Source organism: Gnatocerus cornutus, chromosome 1, assembly GCF_029298725.1.
Source record: "Gnatocerus cornutus isolate USDA-ARS CGAHR chromosome 1, icGnaCorn1.1, whole genome shotgun sequence".
Classification (NCBI taxonomy): Eukaryota; Metazoa; Arthropoda; class Insecta; order Coleoptera; family Tenebrionidae; genus Gnatocerus; species Gnatocerus cornutus.
The window spans coordinates 25,398,491-25,416,166 of record NC_142233.1 but is presented as its reverse complement, the minus strand read 5'-3'; the positions used below and the strand labels follow the sequence as shown (position 1 = coordinate 25,416,166).

Genomic DNA, 17,676 nt, shown 5'->3' with positions numbered 1-17,676 from the left:
TTATTGCCAGAATTGTCTTCAATCTTAATAAAGCGATTGTAAAAATCTTGCGAAATTTTATCCTTCACTATGACTTTATTCAGAGTTTCCCAGAAAACTTTCTTTTTACCAAATTAGTCAATGATAGACATTTGGGAACATCACGAGCAAAATTACGTAGCTTTTCAAGGTAAAAAACTCCATTTATATTTATTTATAATCATAGTTTTCATCTGTTTCCATTTTTTATTTGTTTGTGCTTAGTACGGAAGTGCACGAACGCAAGATACTACGAAAATAGCGGATACCGTAGATACATTCATGAAAGCCTTCGAGAATTTAGGACTGTCAACAATCTTTAAATATGACGATACATGTTTAATTCATATCTTAGTCACAACACAAAATGAAGTGCCTAACATCAAGAATCAATTTGATCTGAATAATTCAATATCGTGGCTTACAATCATCAAATCTATAAAATATTTTTAGAACATATTGAGATATCTAAAATTGATAGGTTTGTCTTTAGAATTAAAAAATAATTTAATTTGACATGCATATGTAGTAATCTAGAATTTAAAATTTCTAGAAGCTTTAGCACAAGTAACAATTTCTAAAATTTTTTACTTTGCACACCTTACACGAATTTTTCGTTTCGGCACAGCAGTTCAATGTGAAATTATCTAAAAACTGAAATGTTAATATACATATGTACTTAGAAACTAATTACAAAAAATTAAAACCTAACATAAAAGGTGATTCATTTATCTTATTCTATTGACTATATTATTTAATACTCCTACTATAATACTTTTCTAATTTTGGATCATAAAACTTTCCATAGTAATTATTTCTTCTCGTACTTCAATAAGTACCCGCAATTATTACATTCTCTTAAATGCTTTTAAATATCCACGCACTCCAGTTTCATTTTCACGGTATCTTATGTAATAACAACATACCAATTAACACATTTTCTTGATGTTCCTTCTATTGAAATTACTTTCAGTCTTGTGCAATAAAATCTCATATTAACTGTCAGTCCATATTATTAGTTTTACACTTTGATTTTCTGTCTCATTCCCAGTCGCAATTTAGTTCCTTATTATTTACTTTTTCTTAAACTTTAGTGATGTGTTAAGTTTCTTAGTTCCAACCCACACTTTCATTTTTCACTAGCTTTACTTTCAATAAATTTTTGCTAATAAGTAAAAGGCAAAAATGATGATTTACAAACAAAATGCAATATAGCCGGTATAGATAATAAACATTTACATGTTGTTTGGCAATTTTAAGCTTTTTCTCATTTAACGCAACGGTGTTGCTAATCCACACATGAATGGATTAAATCGTGTCGCTTACTACACCATTTTAATTAAATTTATTGTTACTATTGTGATCAGTGTCACACTTAATTAAATACATTAAATACGCAAGAACTTGTGAAATTGACGATGGATCTTTAGTTATCAAAATTAAAAGTAAATTATAAAGTCAACATCAGCAGAGATATAACATAAATTGTAATACATTTTACCAAAAATCTTCAGGTAAACAACGTTTTCATGTCAACGTATTCGCAGGAAAAAAAAATACAAAACTCGTCAGTAAATTGTCTTATTTGATTTGTAACTTTAAAATACTCCCCACAAATTGCCTCATATTAATTAGATACTCTCAATAATGTATCATTTTATGTCCAATTTATCAGCGAAAAAATTTAATTTTAAAGTTGTAAAGTTGTAAGCTGTTTTACAGTTGTAAAAACTACCGTCATAACTGTCAACTTTACGTCTCAATTTGTCAAATTTACATGACAAAATTATACAATATCACTTTGACACTTAAACAATTTGTTTGAAGATTTCGAAATTTTTACGATTTCCGAAAAAAACTGTACAAAACTCGTCAGTTCAATGTCTTACTTTAATAATGTAACATTTTCCTGACTTTTAAGTAGAAAACTACGTATTGTACAGGGTGTGTATAAATGATTCCAGCGTCAAGTGTGGCTCTGGAATTCCTGTCATACGCTATTTCACCGCTTTGCTATCTTGAAAATTATTCATAATGTCACTTACGTCAATGACGTTTCAGTTACGGTTTAGTATCCAAGTTTATGATTTTCAGGTTTCAAACCAAAACTAGAACAGTTTTTTTTCAAAACTAACTTTGCTCTATGTTTGAGGTTAATTACAAATATCAGTTGAAAAATCTAAACCCACATTTGTAATGAGTGGCAATTTTTTTTGACATTTCATAGCCACCCTTGATGTTAGAAACATTTATAAACATCTTGTAGTATCAGATTTTTATGTTTGTTAAGGGGATATCAAACGAATTTCAGTATAGGGCAAATTCAATGTATTTTTCCAAACACGATTACTCGAAAACTATTTGAGTAAATTGCTTTCTGTTTTTTGCATATGAATCTGTTCAACGTGCACTATGTTGAATGCTATATATAATTTTTGTAAAATGATTCTTTAATGACTTTTTGATTAATTAAATACGTAAACTTGGCTGAAAGCAAAATAATTTTTAGCATTCCACATGCGTAGACTAATTTTACATAATGTCGACTAAACAGATTTTTTTTAAAGTTAATAGTTTTTGAGAAATCGTGTTTGGAAAATTTCATATTCGAAACATGTTATCCTTGTTTACCAGTAACATCTCTTTTCTCTGTACCAGAGAGGTAATATTTTGTTGAAAATATTCAGCAATATTTTGTTTTTGAATATCGCCTTTGTATTTTTCAAATTTATGAAATTTCAAAATAATGGCACAAAATTACGTCAACGCGGTTAAAATTTGGTTGGTTGCTATGACGTAAATTTGATTTGTAATGTTGCAAGTCCAACTGAATTCGATCCATTCGTTCCTAGATCTTAAATTTTTTAATTTCACAAATTACTAAATTTACAAATGAAATAGAAAACATAAATATTAGGTAAATGAGGAAAAACTTAATCCTTTAGAAATATGTATCTTGAAATCACATTTGAATGCAATTTAATATAATTTGGACGTAATTCCCAGTAAACCAGAAAAGACTTATTTTTAGAACTTGTCAAGCCCATATCTCTACATCTCTTCTCCAAATCTCTCTAATTAATCGCACTACATCCATCAAACCCACATATTGACCACGACATAAAAGCTCCATTCAATCAATATCAAAATTAGCAATTCCGCATCCTTGACCGTGAAAATCGCTAAAATCACGTTTTTCCGACTCCTCTGGTAAGGAATTCGTGCGCAACACCAATGGAAACCTGGTATTGATTTAAAAACTACCAGTCGAGCCATGGCGACCCCAACTGTCGCTTTATTAGGCCTGGTGCTCCTCTCCGGAGCTTTAGCTGGGCCTTTCCAAAGACAGTCCAACGCGGACCTCTACGATGAAGTCAGACAGTTACTGTCATTGACCCAGAACTATCAGGTGAGAAATAATGCATTTGTGCATGAACACGCCCGGAAACCGGAATTGACCCCGGTTTGTGTACTCGTGATAACGTCAAAGCTCTCTCTGCTATAGGCAACACATTATACAGCTACGGTAAAAAACCAATTGTGCGATAAGAATGTTCTTATCTAAACGTTCTAATTCTTATGACATGTCACAATTTAAGTTATTACATGCCAATAGCTGTTAGAAATTAAAATTTTTGCTAAACTGTAAACTTAAACTTCTGATTCCCACTCTTCACTGCGCCGGAGTTCATTTAACTCGCCATGGTAGAGTGGTTGTAACAAGAAAATGTAAAATAAAATGAATCTTAAACAACAAAATATAGTGACTGGGCTAGGGATAGCTTTTGTTGGTCTTATTGTGCTAATAGTTTGTAGTCTAAAGGTGAGTAAAGGTCAAAAATTTAATAACGTTAAGTGTTTTATCTCCGATTGACGCACGCTGCTCCTTTACCATATGTTGTAATAACCAATAGCAACCATAGTTTATCCGGATGTTGTTTCTGACGGCTCCGGGTTGCGGTACGGTTCGTGCATAATTATTAGACACGTGAACGAGGTTTGAAAATGATTGGTCCCTTGATAATTTTGGCGGAGTAGAGGTGGCGTACAAGAAAATTCAATTTAAACGACACAACTACAACTTCAAATTGGTCAATTATTATCGATCACTATTTAACTGCGTTGCGTCGACTCTCTAATCATGCTAATAACTTTTGCAGTCGTGAAATTTTTGTTGGGGAAATTATGGGCTCCAAATAATAGCCTACGTGTCTAAAGTAGGTACTGTTACTTTCATAATGCTTTGGTTGGAAAATGAAGTGGTTTACCACGAAACTACGTCATTTGCAATTAGCTCTGAGTCACTTAATGATAAAGATCATTGTGTTTGATAAAATGATGATCGCAATTCACAAAATTTCAATTTATGGCCTGCAATAATTCGTGAATTACATTGATTTTTTTATCGCTGTTTTACTCATACTAAGAATTTACTCCACTAACAAAAATAAGCGATTTTTGCATAAATTTTAGTTCAAAAAAGTAGTCGTAACTTTTTGCTTTGGCACGACAAATCAGTTCTTAAGTTTTACACATAATAATAACAAGGAAATTTATCTTCGTTCTGCCTTCATTTTGTAGATTTGTAACTGAGTAAGGATTCAGTGGAATCCACGTTTTTCTGGCTAGTTAAAAAGTCATTAGAAACGCAGAAAATTGACCTAATAATAATTTTTGTTCATAAATCAAACAAGAATAGCGTGATCGCCAAAAGGAAACAAATAACCTTGTTTATTCACACAAATGTAAAGACAAAGAAAAATTGGCCGCAACAAGTAACTGTTGATTTGAAATCGATCGAAACAATGCGATTAGGAAGCAGAAAGCTCAAGACTGAAAAACTTGAGAACTTTAAGTAATTAATTACCTACCTTTGTAATTTAAACAAAGAGCAAAAAGCGTTTTTGACCCAAGAAATGTCCCTATATGATTGGTTAACTTGTGACATTTGGGATTGCTTTAATTTAAAATCTACTGGGTAATTTATAAAAAAAAAATAATTTAAGACAGTCATTTGCGTGGTTCTGACATTTGTATGTTCACAGGAACAAGGTAATTGAGAAAATTAATTTGAAAAATAAAGTAAATTTGAAATTCAGTGTCATTATTTAGCATAGTAGAAGAAGTAGTTTTGATAAGTGGTGCATAAATGAAATTAACATTTGCTTTTGTTTAAATTTCTTCTCCAAACTACGATAGAAACTTTAAATTAAAATAAATGCATAAAATAGAAATGATCTGTAATTGATATATGCAACCAACAATTCATAGAAACTATAAAAGTAACACTAATACTGAGCTTAAACATTTAGTGCATTTATACAGGGTGTCTCAAAATTAGCGAAGTCCGAATTCAGAGCACGGTAGGGGGAACCCAGTGGTACCCGTAAATACTTAAAAAAATGTTTTTTGCACTTCCTGAAGAAGATATAAGCACTTTAATTTTGTTCAATGCGACAACATTGCAAAACTCACATCCTGACCTATCTTATGATTTCTATTTGTATTGCTTAGATACGTTCGAAACCTCGTAACTGACATTGTCAAGTAATGTCAATTTTGCCACTTTTAAGCAGCTTGCTCACTAAAGAAAGACGCACATCTAACTGACGATCCAAGTTTCGTGTGCTAATTTTTGGATCGTTGCGGTAAGCGGCAAGAATCTGTTTTTCCATGTGTGGAATCATCATAATGCTTGCGCGTCCAACGACGAAAAACTCCTGGAGTTGGATGACGAAGTCGATTGGGCTATCGCTCATGGCATAGGCAGGCAGCTATAGTATATCCGGTGAGAGATTGGGACATTTCGACAGTTGACATATAGGTTGGGAGCAAATTATGCTACAAAATACACTAAAAACACTAAATTCCTACGCGAAATGTTGTCACGTTGTCACGTTGTCAGTAACTAGGGTTATTTTGTTATTTTAAATTTCGCGCGTATAGTACACTTTTTATTGCGTAGATTTAGTGACTTTTCTGTCATTCAAACTCTCGCTGTATGAACTATACCACAACCACAGGTCTGTTATCTGATGCCTCCAAAACCAAATACATGAGTGCGTATTCATTATTTGAATACAAATCCATCATTTGAATCAAATTTTTAGCGGGGTGACAGATTTTGACAAAATTTATAGTTACCTGCATCCATAGTAACAAACTAATTTCTAGCCACGTTGCCGTTCCATTTTTAAGAAAAATTACAAAAATTTAAGATTTTTTTACTCCCAAATAAAGCAAATTCTTCAAGAAATTGTTTTACATTATTATTATCTACAATCATCTACACCATAAATAACAATAAACATTGGAATTTTTAGCCTGCATTTGAAGAAATGCAGAATATCTTTGTGGCGAAGTCCCGAATCTTTTTTTTTTCATTTTTGAACTACTGAAATGATTCTTTACAACGCTCTGAACTCGGAATTCGCGAATTTTGAGATACCTGTAGTTTTGTTTTTTTTTAAAGGTTTAAGCAAACCACCGTAAAGCTCTTCAATAGACCTTTCAAAAAAAGTATATCTATCTTTTTAAAATTAATAGAATTAATTTCTCCCCTCAGAGGGGGCTGAATGTAAAAAGGTGTAATTACTTGTATGTCCCCCTTCTAACTAAAATTGACCTGTCTCGGCTTTTTTGAAAATTTACGAGTAAGTGCTTCAAAACGGTTCGTTTTCGTTGGTTCATCCTGTATATTTAACAGCGTAATAAAAATACTAGCATTGCATACCTTAGCGTAACATACCTATGTAAAAGTTTTACAAAATGTTCCAAAATTGTTACAGAAAAATTAAAAATAGTGACAAATTCAATTCAAAAATTTCAGAATATTCATCATTAATTTGACAACTTAGTAACTACAGAAGGCTCTCGGTTATCCGGTTATTGGAGTCTCCGCGTTATCCGAGTAACCTGTGATTTTGAATTTATCCGCGTTATCAAATTCTAAATCACTCTGCAGCTATTATAATAGGTACATACTGTTCTCGTAATTTAAACGATTTTTGAATTCTTACACATTATTTTTAATTTCCATTTGATTTTGATTTTATCGAGCAAAACTTTGCAGGCGAGTTTAATTATTATTTCTGAAAGAAATACAGGTGTCCCCTAATGGCGGCAATAATTCTGAACTAAAATTTTAAAACTAATTTTTTTTAGCCCAAAAAATAATGGAGGTAAAACGAAAAAACGGTAGCCAATCCTGAAGCTGAACAGAATTTGAAAATTCGTAACTATGGACACATACTATCATCCATTGGTCAGATGAACATTACACTCTCGTTACTAGGAAATTGGGATGGCTTTTTACTCCACTTCTCGAATAAGCTTTCGGGATTGGTTGTTAATTTTTTATCCTTTCTCGAATACTATTAAACTTAGTCAATTTTTGTTTTGAAATTTACTGTCTGGTATTGCTCTCTGGGGCGCGAGTTCTGGGACAGTCTGTATAAAATAGATTTTTTGTATTCAGCTAAAAAGTGAAATATAAAAATTAATTGTTTCATTTCAATTATTGAACGATCTTTTTTATTACAAACAACTGTTTACTTCTTATCTCCATATTACAAATGTTGTGAGTAATTGTTATTTCATAAATTCTCATTATATAGATCATTCGGTTTATGAAGATTAAAATGATAACTGTACACGTCAAGTCATTATTACAAAGCAGCATTTTCCACATCAAGCATATTTAATGAAGATGGTAACTATCGATATGTAGTAGGTATTAATTACCTACTTGTGCTTATTGATTTACCATTTTATGCTTGTCCGTAGGTACTAAACATCTAAAAATGGTACATTTTTTAATAAATAAATATTACAGATTACAGAGCAATCAGCTTAATGATTTAATGATAATGATATTTGTAATCAGACTTAGGGTTTTTAATTGTAACTTTCTTCTATATTTTGAATCTTCATAAATTTTGTACGTCTTTCTTTTTCATTTCAGTCAACTAACCAAAACGAAGAATCCGTAGAAGAGACTAGCGACAGACCCGACATTCCAAGAGCTGTGAAAAACTGGCCCAGAGAACCATTAAAACTGGGACAAGTATCAGGTGTTTCTGTAAATTCAGCATTCCAACCTGTAGTATTTCATCGAGCTGATCGTGTCTTCGACGAGAAGTAAGTAATTGATTTTTTTATCAAAATTTTATCGAATATAATTGAATTTTTTCATGTTAGCACTTTCAACTCAACACATCACTTCCAACAGCTCCATTTGGGACCAATCTCCGAACCTACCGTCCTCACCCTCGACCCTCAAACCGGAAGAGTTTTAGGAACATGGGGCGATAATTTGTTTTTTATGCCTCATGGGCTTACCATCGATCGACACGACAACTTATGGGTGACCGATGTTGCCCTCCATCAAGCATTCAAAGTAAAAATTATATTTGGTTTCACTTCACAAAATTAACAGTTATTTTTAGTTCAAGCCAGGTGAACTTTCCCCGGTATTGACCTTTGGTCAACGTCTCACTCCTGGGACAAGTAAAAATCATTTGTGTAAACCCACATCGATTGCTGTAGCTTCAGAGGGCGAAATTTTCATTGCCGATGGTTATTGTAATAGTCGAATTTTAAAGTACAATGCTGCAGGAGGTCTTCTGCGCATCATTCCAAGTCCCCCAGGTTGTCTAGTTCTTGTTTAAGAATCAGAATAATTTAGATGGATTTCAGAGTTTTTGTCATTGCAAGTGCCTCATGGACTTGCGCTTATTGAATCGATGGATAGATTATGTGTAGCAGATCGCGAAAATATGAGGGTGACGTGTCCAAGAGCTGGACTCTACAGCATCAAAGGAAGATTGGAACCTGCACTTACTATTCAGCAACCTGACATGGGGAGAGTTTTTGGAGTTGCCGCTAAAGGTTAGATTGAAGGAGGGTCTTTCTTTTGATCAACCAAATTTTCGAATTTAAAACAAATAATTAAAAAAATTAAGAAAAAATAGAACGCCCCCGGGTGGGCTCGAACCACCAACCTTTCGGTTAACAGCCGAACGCGCTATCCGATTGCGCCACGGAGGCTTGTGCGAAGAGAATCGAACGCCAAGATTTAAGCACACGGCTTATCATAGTAACATTTTGTTTTAAAATCTTAGTTATTCGGCAACATTATCAGTTTATCAAATTTTGTTTTTTTGTATTTAAATGAAACAAATAAAATCTTAAAATTTCATAAGTAAGGTACAAATACCTAAACCTAAGTATGTAGATGAAAATGAAGGTGATATTTTGCTGTTTTTGTACTTTGTTATCAAATCAATATGACGATAAAGAAAAACTCAGATGAAATTATTGATTTGTGTTTTCATGTCATTTTTTAATTAAAGTTTATAAGTATTTATTGTCTAGTGACGGTCAAAATAAAGTGGTACTTTTACACAGTCCCACCTCTAAAATCGTGTTTAATTTTTAAGATAAAATTTTGAAAATTTGCATACGCTCATTAAGTCCGTTTTTTTTTTAAAACCACCAACACCGCAATCTTCCCCTGCATTACAACCGGCAACGTTGCCTAGGGAGATTTTTGGTAAGAAAATAGTTGTACAAATTTTTGACATTTCTGAAAATTAGGCAGTATTTCCGTTAAAAACGTTTCTTTTACAGTCTGTTGGATTGCAAATCAAAGGATTTAATAGTGAAAAGACTCGGCACAGCCTAAAAGGCTGTTTTGTGTAATCAAATTGTCAATTAGGCAACTAACCTATTTGATTTTATCACCAAAAAGGCACCATCGACGGCGTTGCCGGTTGTAAAGTGGTGGAAGAGTGCGGTGTTGGTGGTTTTTTAATAAAAAAACGGACTTTAGTTGACAAAGCTTTAGAAGCTGACCCAAAAATTTAATCCATTAGTGGAAAAAATGTTGGTTTAAACAGTTCATAAGTGTGGAAAAAAGTCGATTATATAAAAGTTAATTGAGAATACAAGTTTTTTATGCACCCTTTCGAATTTGCCACTTTACGTTTTGGTTAGTTTTAATGCATAAAACGTTGTAGACACTTCTTGCCGAAAGAGCGATTTCGTCTGTGGGCGGAATATACATCCGCGGACAAAAAATCTTAGACGTCAATGTCATTTAATTGTCGCATGGTGTAAAACTCCACTTAGAATTTGTAACCTTACTTTTTTTGTACTGTCAATTTTGAGTTATAATTTTTTAATTTCAAAATTTTCGGTGTTTTCAATATTCCAAGGAACTGACTGTAGATCATACCGATCTGTACTAAAGATACTATTCTAATTTTATTCGTTTCAGTCTTGATAATTCTTAATTGTCAACTTGTCAATACTTTGATGTTTTAAACGTCAGTAATGACAATGACAGTAAAGCACAGACTACACTCAAATTTTTGAAACGTCAGAAAAATGACGTCTAAGATTTTGTCCCCGCGGCTGTATTTGCTTCGGCCTTCTGCACGTAAATAACTATTTGTATTTGCATGTATTCTAAAACATAGTTGTGGCTGTAAATGATTAACTTAAAATTGCATTTGTCCTGTTTTTTATTTTTTTTATATAAATTTAAACACACTTTACGCCAGATTTCTTTTTGTTTATTTTTATTATTTTTCGTAAGTTTTAAGAAGATGTTTTTCTTTTATAAACCAATTTAAATCTCTTTTGAACGTGAAACCACAATATTGAAACGTTCGCCTGTCCGCTAAACGTAAATTAAGTTGCCTATACTAAGGCGTTGTAGCTACCGCAATACAAATTTCGTTTGTTTTTTTTCAGGAAAGCTCATCTACGCTGTAAACGGACCAACATCCGAACTCCTTCCAGTCCAAGGTCTTACTATCGATGTAGAAACCGAATCCGTAATTGATCATTGGGCTCCTGAAGAGGTAATCTTCATACCCCAACGCGTAGAATTTTTAATGACCAGAAACGACTCTTTTTAACTAGTGTTCTCATGAGGATTTGTCTAAAGTTGGCCCCATAAATCTTTTTTTTTATCAGACCACCTGTAAACATACATTTTAGACCGGCAAAACGTGTCACTAATTAAGCGTAACAAAACCAAAGGGGAAGATGATACCTTTCTAAATCACCCTTACAACATATAACGACTCGGTTTGTAAATTTATTGCTTCCAGCTGCGGCCTTCTTGTAATAAAACTACAATTAAAACATTGTCAACATGTTAACGCAAGTTTAAATCGAGACATATTTACTAAGTAAACGGGGGAGTATACTTCGTTTGGTTATTGTTTGTTGTTTTTAGGGTTTTGGACAGCCTCACGCCATCGCCGTGTGCCCCAACGGTTCAGCTTTGTATGTGGTTGAGATCGGGCCAAACCGCATCTGGAAATTCGAGCTAGTTCCGCCAAAAAAGAAGTAAACTATCAAGTATCAAAATTTAATTTTACAAAAGCAAAAATATCATTGGTTGCTATTATATCAAGATAGTCCTAGGCATCTGTAACTTTGGCATAGAACCATAAGAACGTTAATTGTTACAATTTACATAGCACATTTATATTAACTTATTGTACCATCATTTATATAGACAATAAAACTATTCCGGTTTTACTTTGGCACCGAATCGCCTTTCTCTTCTTCGCCTTAATTACAGGTGGTCGAGATTTATGACCCGTTTCTCCGTAATTGCGAGCAACGAGAAACTTTATGTACGGCTGTACCAGAACGGAGTATTTAAATGAGATGAAATGGTGGAAGAAAAAAGAAAACGTCTCACGTCTCGCCTGTGAACGGCACTTAAAAAGAACGAAGATAATGTCTTATTTATAAGGCGGCTCTGTTAGGAAATAAAGAACTAGCCTCGAGAGTGCGCTTCTATTTTGCACAGCTGCACGCTCGCATGCTAATATATTTGCAGAGATTTTTCTTTTTGTAACGACCTGCAAGCTCGAAGAAGACTAACAAGTTTATTTACACGTTAACGAGGTGAAAATCGTGGATTTACTAGAGACCTTGGAAACGAATGGACGAAGAACTGGTATAAGCACCATTTAAAATTTTTAAAGCTAGTCGAGAAATCGATGATCCAAAGTTGTTTTCTCAAATCCTGTGATACACGATCTGTCAGAATACTAAGTAAGCTCAGGATAAGCGTACGCTACATTTCAAAGACCCAAATATCGAAAGCAGCAGTAAATCTTCCGCGGGACTATTATTACACAAGAGGCGTACATGCTACAAGGTACAACATACACCAAAAAAATAAACCGACAATAATAACACGTCGACGTCTGAAAACCGCCACGTTTAATTAATATTTATAAGATTAAGGTGAAGAGACGCCATCCGTGTTTCTCCGCCCCGTCGCACCTCACATCGTGTCCAAAAAATGATAAGCCAATTAAAATTCTCCTCGCGATGTGATAAAGTCGCTCGGATTTTATTGCCCTCTCCACACTGTTAAATTGGTCACTCGTCAAGAGGTCACCTGCCTCAATTACAGCTTTTTGAAGCGAGAAGTCAAATTTGAAATGAAAAGAGAACGGAGAGAAAGAGGTTCGGGAGAACAGAGAGGGATTTAGGAAGTCTTGAGAAAATATAGCGTTACACCTTCACTGAAGATTTTTGTTATGCTAACTGCTCAGCAGATTTCTTTTTGGATAATTGGATATTGGGATAGAATCTATCTCAGAAAGAAGAAAGTATCTTGTCTATAGTACTTAAACGCCTTTTCTTCCTTCATGCACGGTAATTAGTCTCAATTTCTACAAAACTGCTAGAAGTAAGACGTCCATTATACTTTTTGTTTTTGTATATGTGGTATTCTATACCAAATCGACCTCTTTTGACCCTGACCCTTTTCGATTTGGCTGAAAGTTTTCCATCTATTTCTACTTCATGAAATAAGGTTCTTGGAATTTTTTCAAATTTTCGTTTTCAACCCAAAAAAGTTATAAATTTTTCCAAAAAATGGCTTTTATACTTTCAAATAGATATAACTTTTTAAAAATTATTTTATTGGAACTTTTTTTTTCTTTCAAAATTTTTGTTTTGAACGGTAGTTTTTAGAAAAAAATAATAAAAAAATTTAAAATAATAAATTTTATGAAATTTTTGCCATTTTTGAGAAAACCGTTATTTTCTCAAAGTTCGCCATTTTTTATTTTCTCAAAAAAAAACTTCAATTAATTCTGTAATCATTGCCGCATATCCCAGAATGAGCCGATTTTTTCTATTTTTTTATTTAATTGAAAAAAACTTTTATTTTTAAAATTATTATTTATTTTTTATAAGTTATACAATAAAAAGAATGCAATTAATAGTTATTTACAGTCGCGTGTGGTAACTTACATTTTACAGCGCGAAATCAGTTTGAAGCACGACGGCGTAGCCGGAGTGCTTTAATGATTGAGCGCTGTAAAATGGTTAACCCACAAGAGTTGTATTAAACTTTTTGGCCGAAAAATTTTAATTTAAATAATTGGGTTTTTCAAAATCCATGAGAACTGTCACATCTGACATTTGTAAATTTTATCATCTGTCAATTCTGTCAATTTTGTAGTTGATGCACAAAAAGTACACAAGATGGCGCTGTATAGAAAACGTTTTAATATTACTTTAAAAATAGAAATATTGTCTTAATTGAGATAATAATTTAGGTAGATTCCACTTTAGTGATCAATCTTCATTATGGTAAAGTGATTTTGATTTATAAACGCATGTGAAGAGCAGACGATTTGGGCAATTTTTACCGCACGGCGTGTGTAAACGTCCAGGGCGCTTGTAAATCTAGTGTTTCCGAAGATGTCAATTGAATGTTAATTTGACGTTTACAATTCATGAGGCCAAAAAGGATTTTACAGGATTATATACTCAATTTATAGTTTCATTCTACAAATACAGGGTGATTTTTAAAAAACGGCAGCGTTGTAAAATTTTTATTTATGAACCGATTTCAAAAAAATAAAAAGCAAATTAAATGGTTTTTAATTTACTACAAACTGATTATTTAAATCTGGTGACCTGGCTGGCCATCGAATAGAACCCTTGGGTTCCAGACATCTTTTTCCTAAGCTTTGTTCGAGATATTGCGTGTTAATTAATTCGTGCATTGTAAGGTGTAGCCCCATCTTGTTGAAAGAAAACTTGTTCTTTCTGTTATTTGTTGCCTTTTGACAGTACAATAACGGTATTGTGTTACAAGACACCACGCACCTGAATTTTATTAACTTTTATTGCCTAATTTTTTTCATTTTTAATATTTTTTTTTTAATATTTTTTGTAAAAGTAGAACATATTACACATTTCTGAATCAAAAAAATTAATATCTTCCAAATAATGAAAAAAAATATGGGTGTCAATTTAAAATAAGAAAGTTAAATATCGCCCAAAAGATACTAAGACATTTAGAAAAATTCAAAAATCTTCAGTTTATAGTAAATTAAAAACCATTTAATTTGTTTTTAAAATTTTTGAAATCGGTTTATAAATAAAAATTCTACAACGCCTGCTGTTTTTTAAAAATCACCCTGTGTAATAACTAAATAAAAAAATAGAAAAAAAATCGCCTCATTTTCGGATATGCGGGAATAATCGCAAAATTAATTAAAGTTTTTTTTGAAAAATTAGAATAAAATATGAAAAATGGCGAACTTCGAAAAAATAAGTTTTTCTCAAAAATTGCAAAAATTTCATTAAATTCATAAATTTTTGAAAATAAAAATGGCATTTTTTGGATTGGAAAAAAAAATTTAAAAAAAATCTGAGAACTGTTTTTCATCGGGTAGAAAAAGATGAAAAACTTTCAGCCAAATCGAAAAGAGTCCGGGTCAAAAGTGGACGATTTGGTATAGAATACAGGTATAGATTTGGTATACACTCATCTAGTTTTTCATGGGTTGTACAACTACCGATCATTATTCCACTTATGTTGGATCAAACACTGACGGCACTCTTGTTACTGTGTCATTCGCAAAAAGTATTACATATAATACTTATCAAAAACAAAGAAATTATAAAAAAATAGTACAGTCGAGTGTAAAAAAGTTGAAAAACGATAAAGAGCAAAGATGTAATGCCAAAAGTAAAGATTTCTGTGCAACGTTCAATTTTTGATACAAGGTGTTTATAAATGTTTCTAGCATCAAGAGTGCCTCTGAAATTTCTTTTGTGCACTATTTTGTCGCTTTGTTTTTATAGTGAATATAACTATCTTGAAAATATTTATAATGATACTTACGTCAATGACGTTTCAGTTACAGTTTTGGGTTCAAGTTTTTGATTTTCAGGTTTTAAACCACAACTAGAACAGTTTATTTCTCAAAACCTACTTTGCTCCATGTTTGAGGTTAACTGCAAATGTCAATTAAAAAATCAAAACCAACATTTGTAATTAGCGGCTAATTTTTTTGACATTTCATAGTGTTCCGCTCTTAGCCCAACACCATTTTCGGAGGTTGGCACCCCCACCCTTAGTTTAAGTTAGTGGTAGTTTTTAGTTTTGTAAGAGAGTCCGTCTTAAGACTTGCAACCATCATCATCGAAGTCCGCAATAGTCGAGATTCTTTACTTGTTCCTTTTTTGTTGTTTGTACATTGATCATTAAAATCGTGAAAAAATCGTCGAGTGTTTTTTTATCTTTTACTTGAATTACGAAGTGTCAAACAACTGGTCCTTCGAGTCCATCTCGAACAGGATAAGCCACAGTTCACTTACAAACCGATACACATAGCCACCCTTGATGCTAGAAACATTTATAAACACTTTGTATAAAAGACATTATATAAAATTACGTGGTGAACAATTAAAGAATTTAATTATCACACCTCACAATTTGTGTCATAGGCTTACACCTGGTGATACAAGACTTAGAGCACACTTAGCGCTGTGTAAAACAGGCTTTCAAAATAGGCATAATGATAATTATTATTGTAGGCTTAACAATGGCATTAATAAAACAAAAAAAAGTTGAAATTGATGAATGCTTACAGTTGTAGACTATTTATACAGTGGTTTGCTTATTTTCATTTACTTTTAACTGCATCCGCAATCTACAAAACACCTTTTACATTGTAGGCACAGATTACACCTTGTAAGTTAATAATTATTAAGTGCCTATTATTGGTAATTCTGATAACGTCCTATTGGCAGTTCAACAGTTTAATTTTTGTCATTCAAAAGCTGTACCATTCAAGTTGTGCAGAATAGTTTCGAAATGGTCCTGAGATAACAATAAATCTTTTCTTGTTGTAGCCTTTATAAAGAGTGTTTCGTAAATAAACAACAATTCATGAACATGAACATGAATTCATGAGCAGTAATTTTTGTCCTAACAACTTTCGTTTAAAAACTTGAAGATCCTTAAGTTGACCAATGAGCAAGCAGTAGCGTCTAGGGTGAAAAATTATGAATCAAGTTACATACTTTGAATTAGCAGTTTTTCTAAAACATTAAAAGTCACAGTAAAACCAGTGTAGAATTTTTATCACCAACTAGTATCTGAGCCAACTCTGTGCCTTTATTATAAAATTAGTAAATTGCACATTTTAAAAATTATGATTTTAGTTTATGGTAAAGTGCACAAAAATTGGTTACCATCAAAAGGTTTGAGGATATGAAAAATTTCTCAATAGACGGATACCGCATTGTAGCGTACTTAGCAAAGTTCTTTCAGAGATTAAACAAACTCAACAAACGATAAAATCGACTTTTACCTCGAAATTACAAATGCTATTTTTTCTACAAGAGAAAAAAGTTAACAGTTCTAAATTTTAGAAAATATTGATGTTAAAATCCATAAATTCGTCTTAAACGAATCTGAAGCCATGGCTCACAAATCTTTTCGTTTTGAACTTAACAATACTGAACTTCGATAAAACAATCTAAAGACAAAAAAAAACACTAACAGAATAAACAATATGGCTGCCGCTGCTGTTTGCATCGATGTCCACAGATGTCACTACATCAGTTTTTTATTTATAACTTTATCTTCATTTAATTTTTATTAAAAATAATCAGTTTTACTACTTTCAATTTAAACATTACAACTTTGTCTTTTTACAATTGATCCATTTTAAAAATGCATAAATACACTCAAATTTCAAGTTTATGTTTTTACATTTGACGTATAGTCCGTGGTTACTTTCGCTTCTAATATGAAAAAGTATTTCCGCTAGAGTCTAAAAAACAGTCGTAAAAAAGTACACTGTAAAACTTGCAAGGAATGTCAAAGTACCAGAGTTTTTGTTAGACCGCATCCGAAATATCTAAAAAGTTTTTTTTGATCTATAGAAGTAATGTTTTTGACCTTTTTGACTGTTGTAGGCGCTAATAACAAAAGAAATTATCCATAACAGGATTTTTTATCAAAAGTTTAAGTTGTAATAGCATATTATTGTGTGATGTCTACTGACCAGCGATCACTGATTAAAATATGTAATGAAGTATTACTCCGCCAGCAAGTCATACTTTGTGTTCGTTTTAAGATCAACAAGCAGTCAGTGATCCGGAGCAGCATTGAGCAAGATAATCTTAAGCTATACTTAATAATAAAGTGTTAGCATTATTTGAAATTGCGCTTTGCACTAGTCCGCCCCTGGCAGCGATAAAAAAGGAATGAACTCCGGCCAGAATTAAGTTGTTAAGCTCGTGTAGCTGGAGGCTGGGCAACATGGCGCGGCCACAAATAAGTAAAAAATGTAATAATGACTAATT

At 32.5% G+C, this 17,676-nt stretch overlaps 1 protein-coding gene and 1 non-coding gene across 3 annotated transcripts; one reads left to right on the top strand and one right to left on the bottom strand.

The window, feature by feature from the left end:
* The first annotated feature begins 3,261 nt into the window (after positions 1 to 3,261).
* Positions 3,262 to 11,582, top strand: LOC148181001 (peptidyl-alpha-hydroxyglycine alpha-amidating lyase 2-like). Of its 2 annotated transcripts, none has more exons than XM_088044114.1 (7): positions 3,262 to 3,427; positions 7,982 to 8,157; positions 8,218 to 8,416; positions 8,466 to 8,667; positions 8,716 to 8,907; positions 10,777 to 10,886; positions 11,267 to 11,582. In XM_088044114.1, exons 1-7 carry the CDS (start codon positions 3,293 to 3,295, stop codon positions 11,381 to 11,383), a joined length of 1,131 nt encoding a protein of 376 aa, XP_087900240.1. In that variant the 5' UTR covers positions 3,262 to 3,292; the 3' UTR covers positions 11,384 to 11,582. The 2 variants fall into 2 exon arrangements, with proteins under 2 accessions (XP_087900240.1, XP_087900248.1); XM_088044122.1 differs by lacking the exon at positions 3,262 to 3,427 and adding an exon at positions 3,682 to 3,841.
* On the bottom strand, positions 8,993 to 9,066 carry TRNAN-GUU (transfer RNA asparagine (anticodon GUU)). Its single transcript has one exon. It is a non-coding gene; the product is annotated as a tRNA-Asn (tRNA).
* Positions 11,583 to 17,676: the final 6,094 nt, after the last annotated feature.

Coding starts and splice junctions, on each gene's coding strand:
- LOC148181001 (XM_088044114.1), top strand. CDS start 3,293: ATGGCGACCCCAACTGTCGCTTTATTAGGCCTGGTGCTCCTCTCCGGA. Junction 8,908..10,776: donor TTTTGGAGTTGCCGCTAAAG/GTTAGATTGAAG, acceptor GTTTTTTTTCAG/GAAAGCTCATCTACGCTGTA. Junction 10,887..11,266: donor ATCATTGGGCTCCTGAAGAG/GTAATCTTCATA, acceptor TGTTGTTTTTAG/GGTTTTGGACAGCCTCACGC.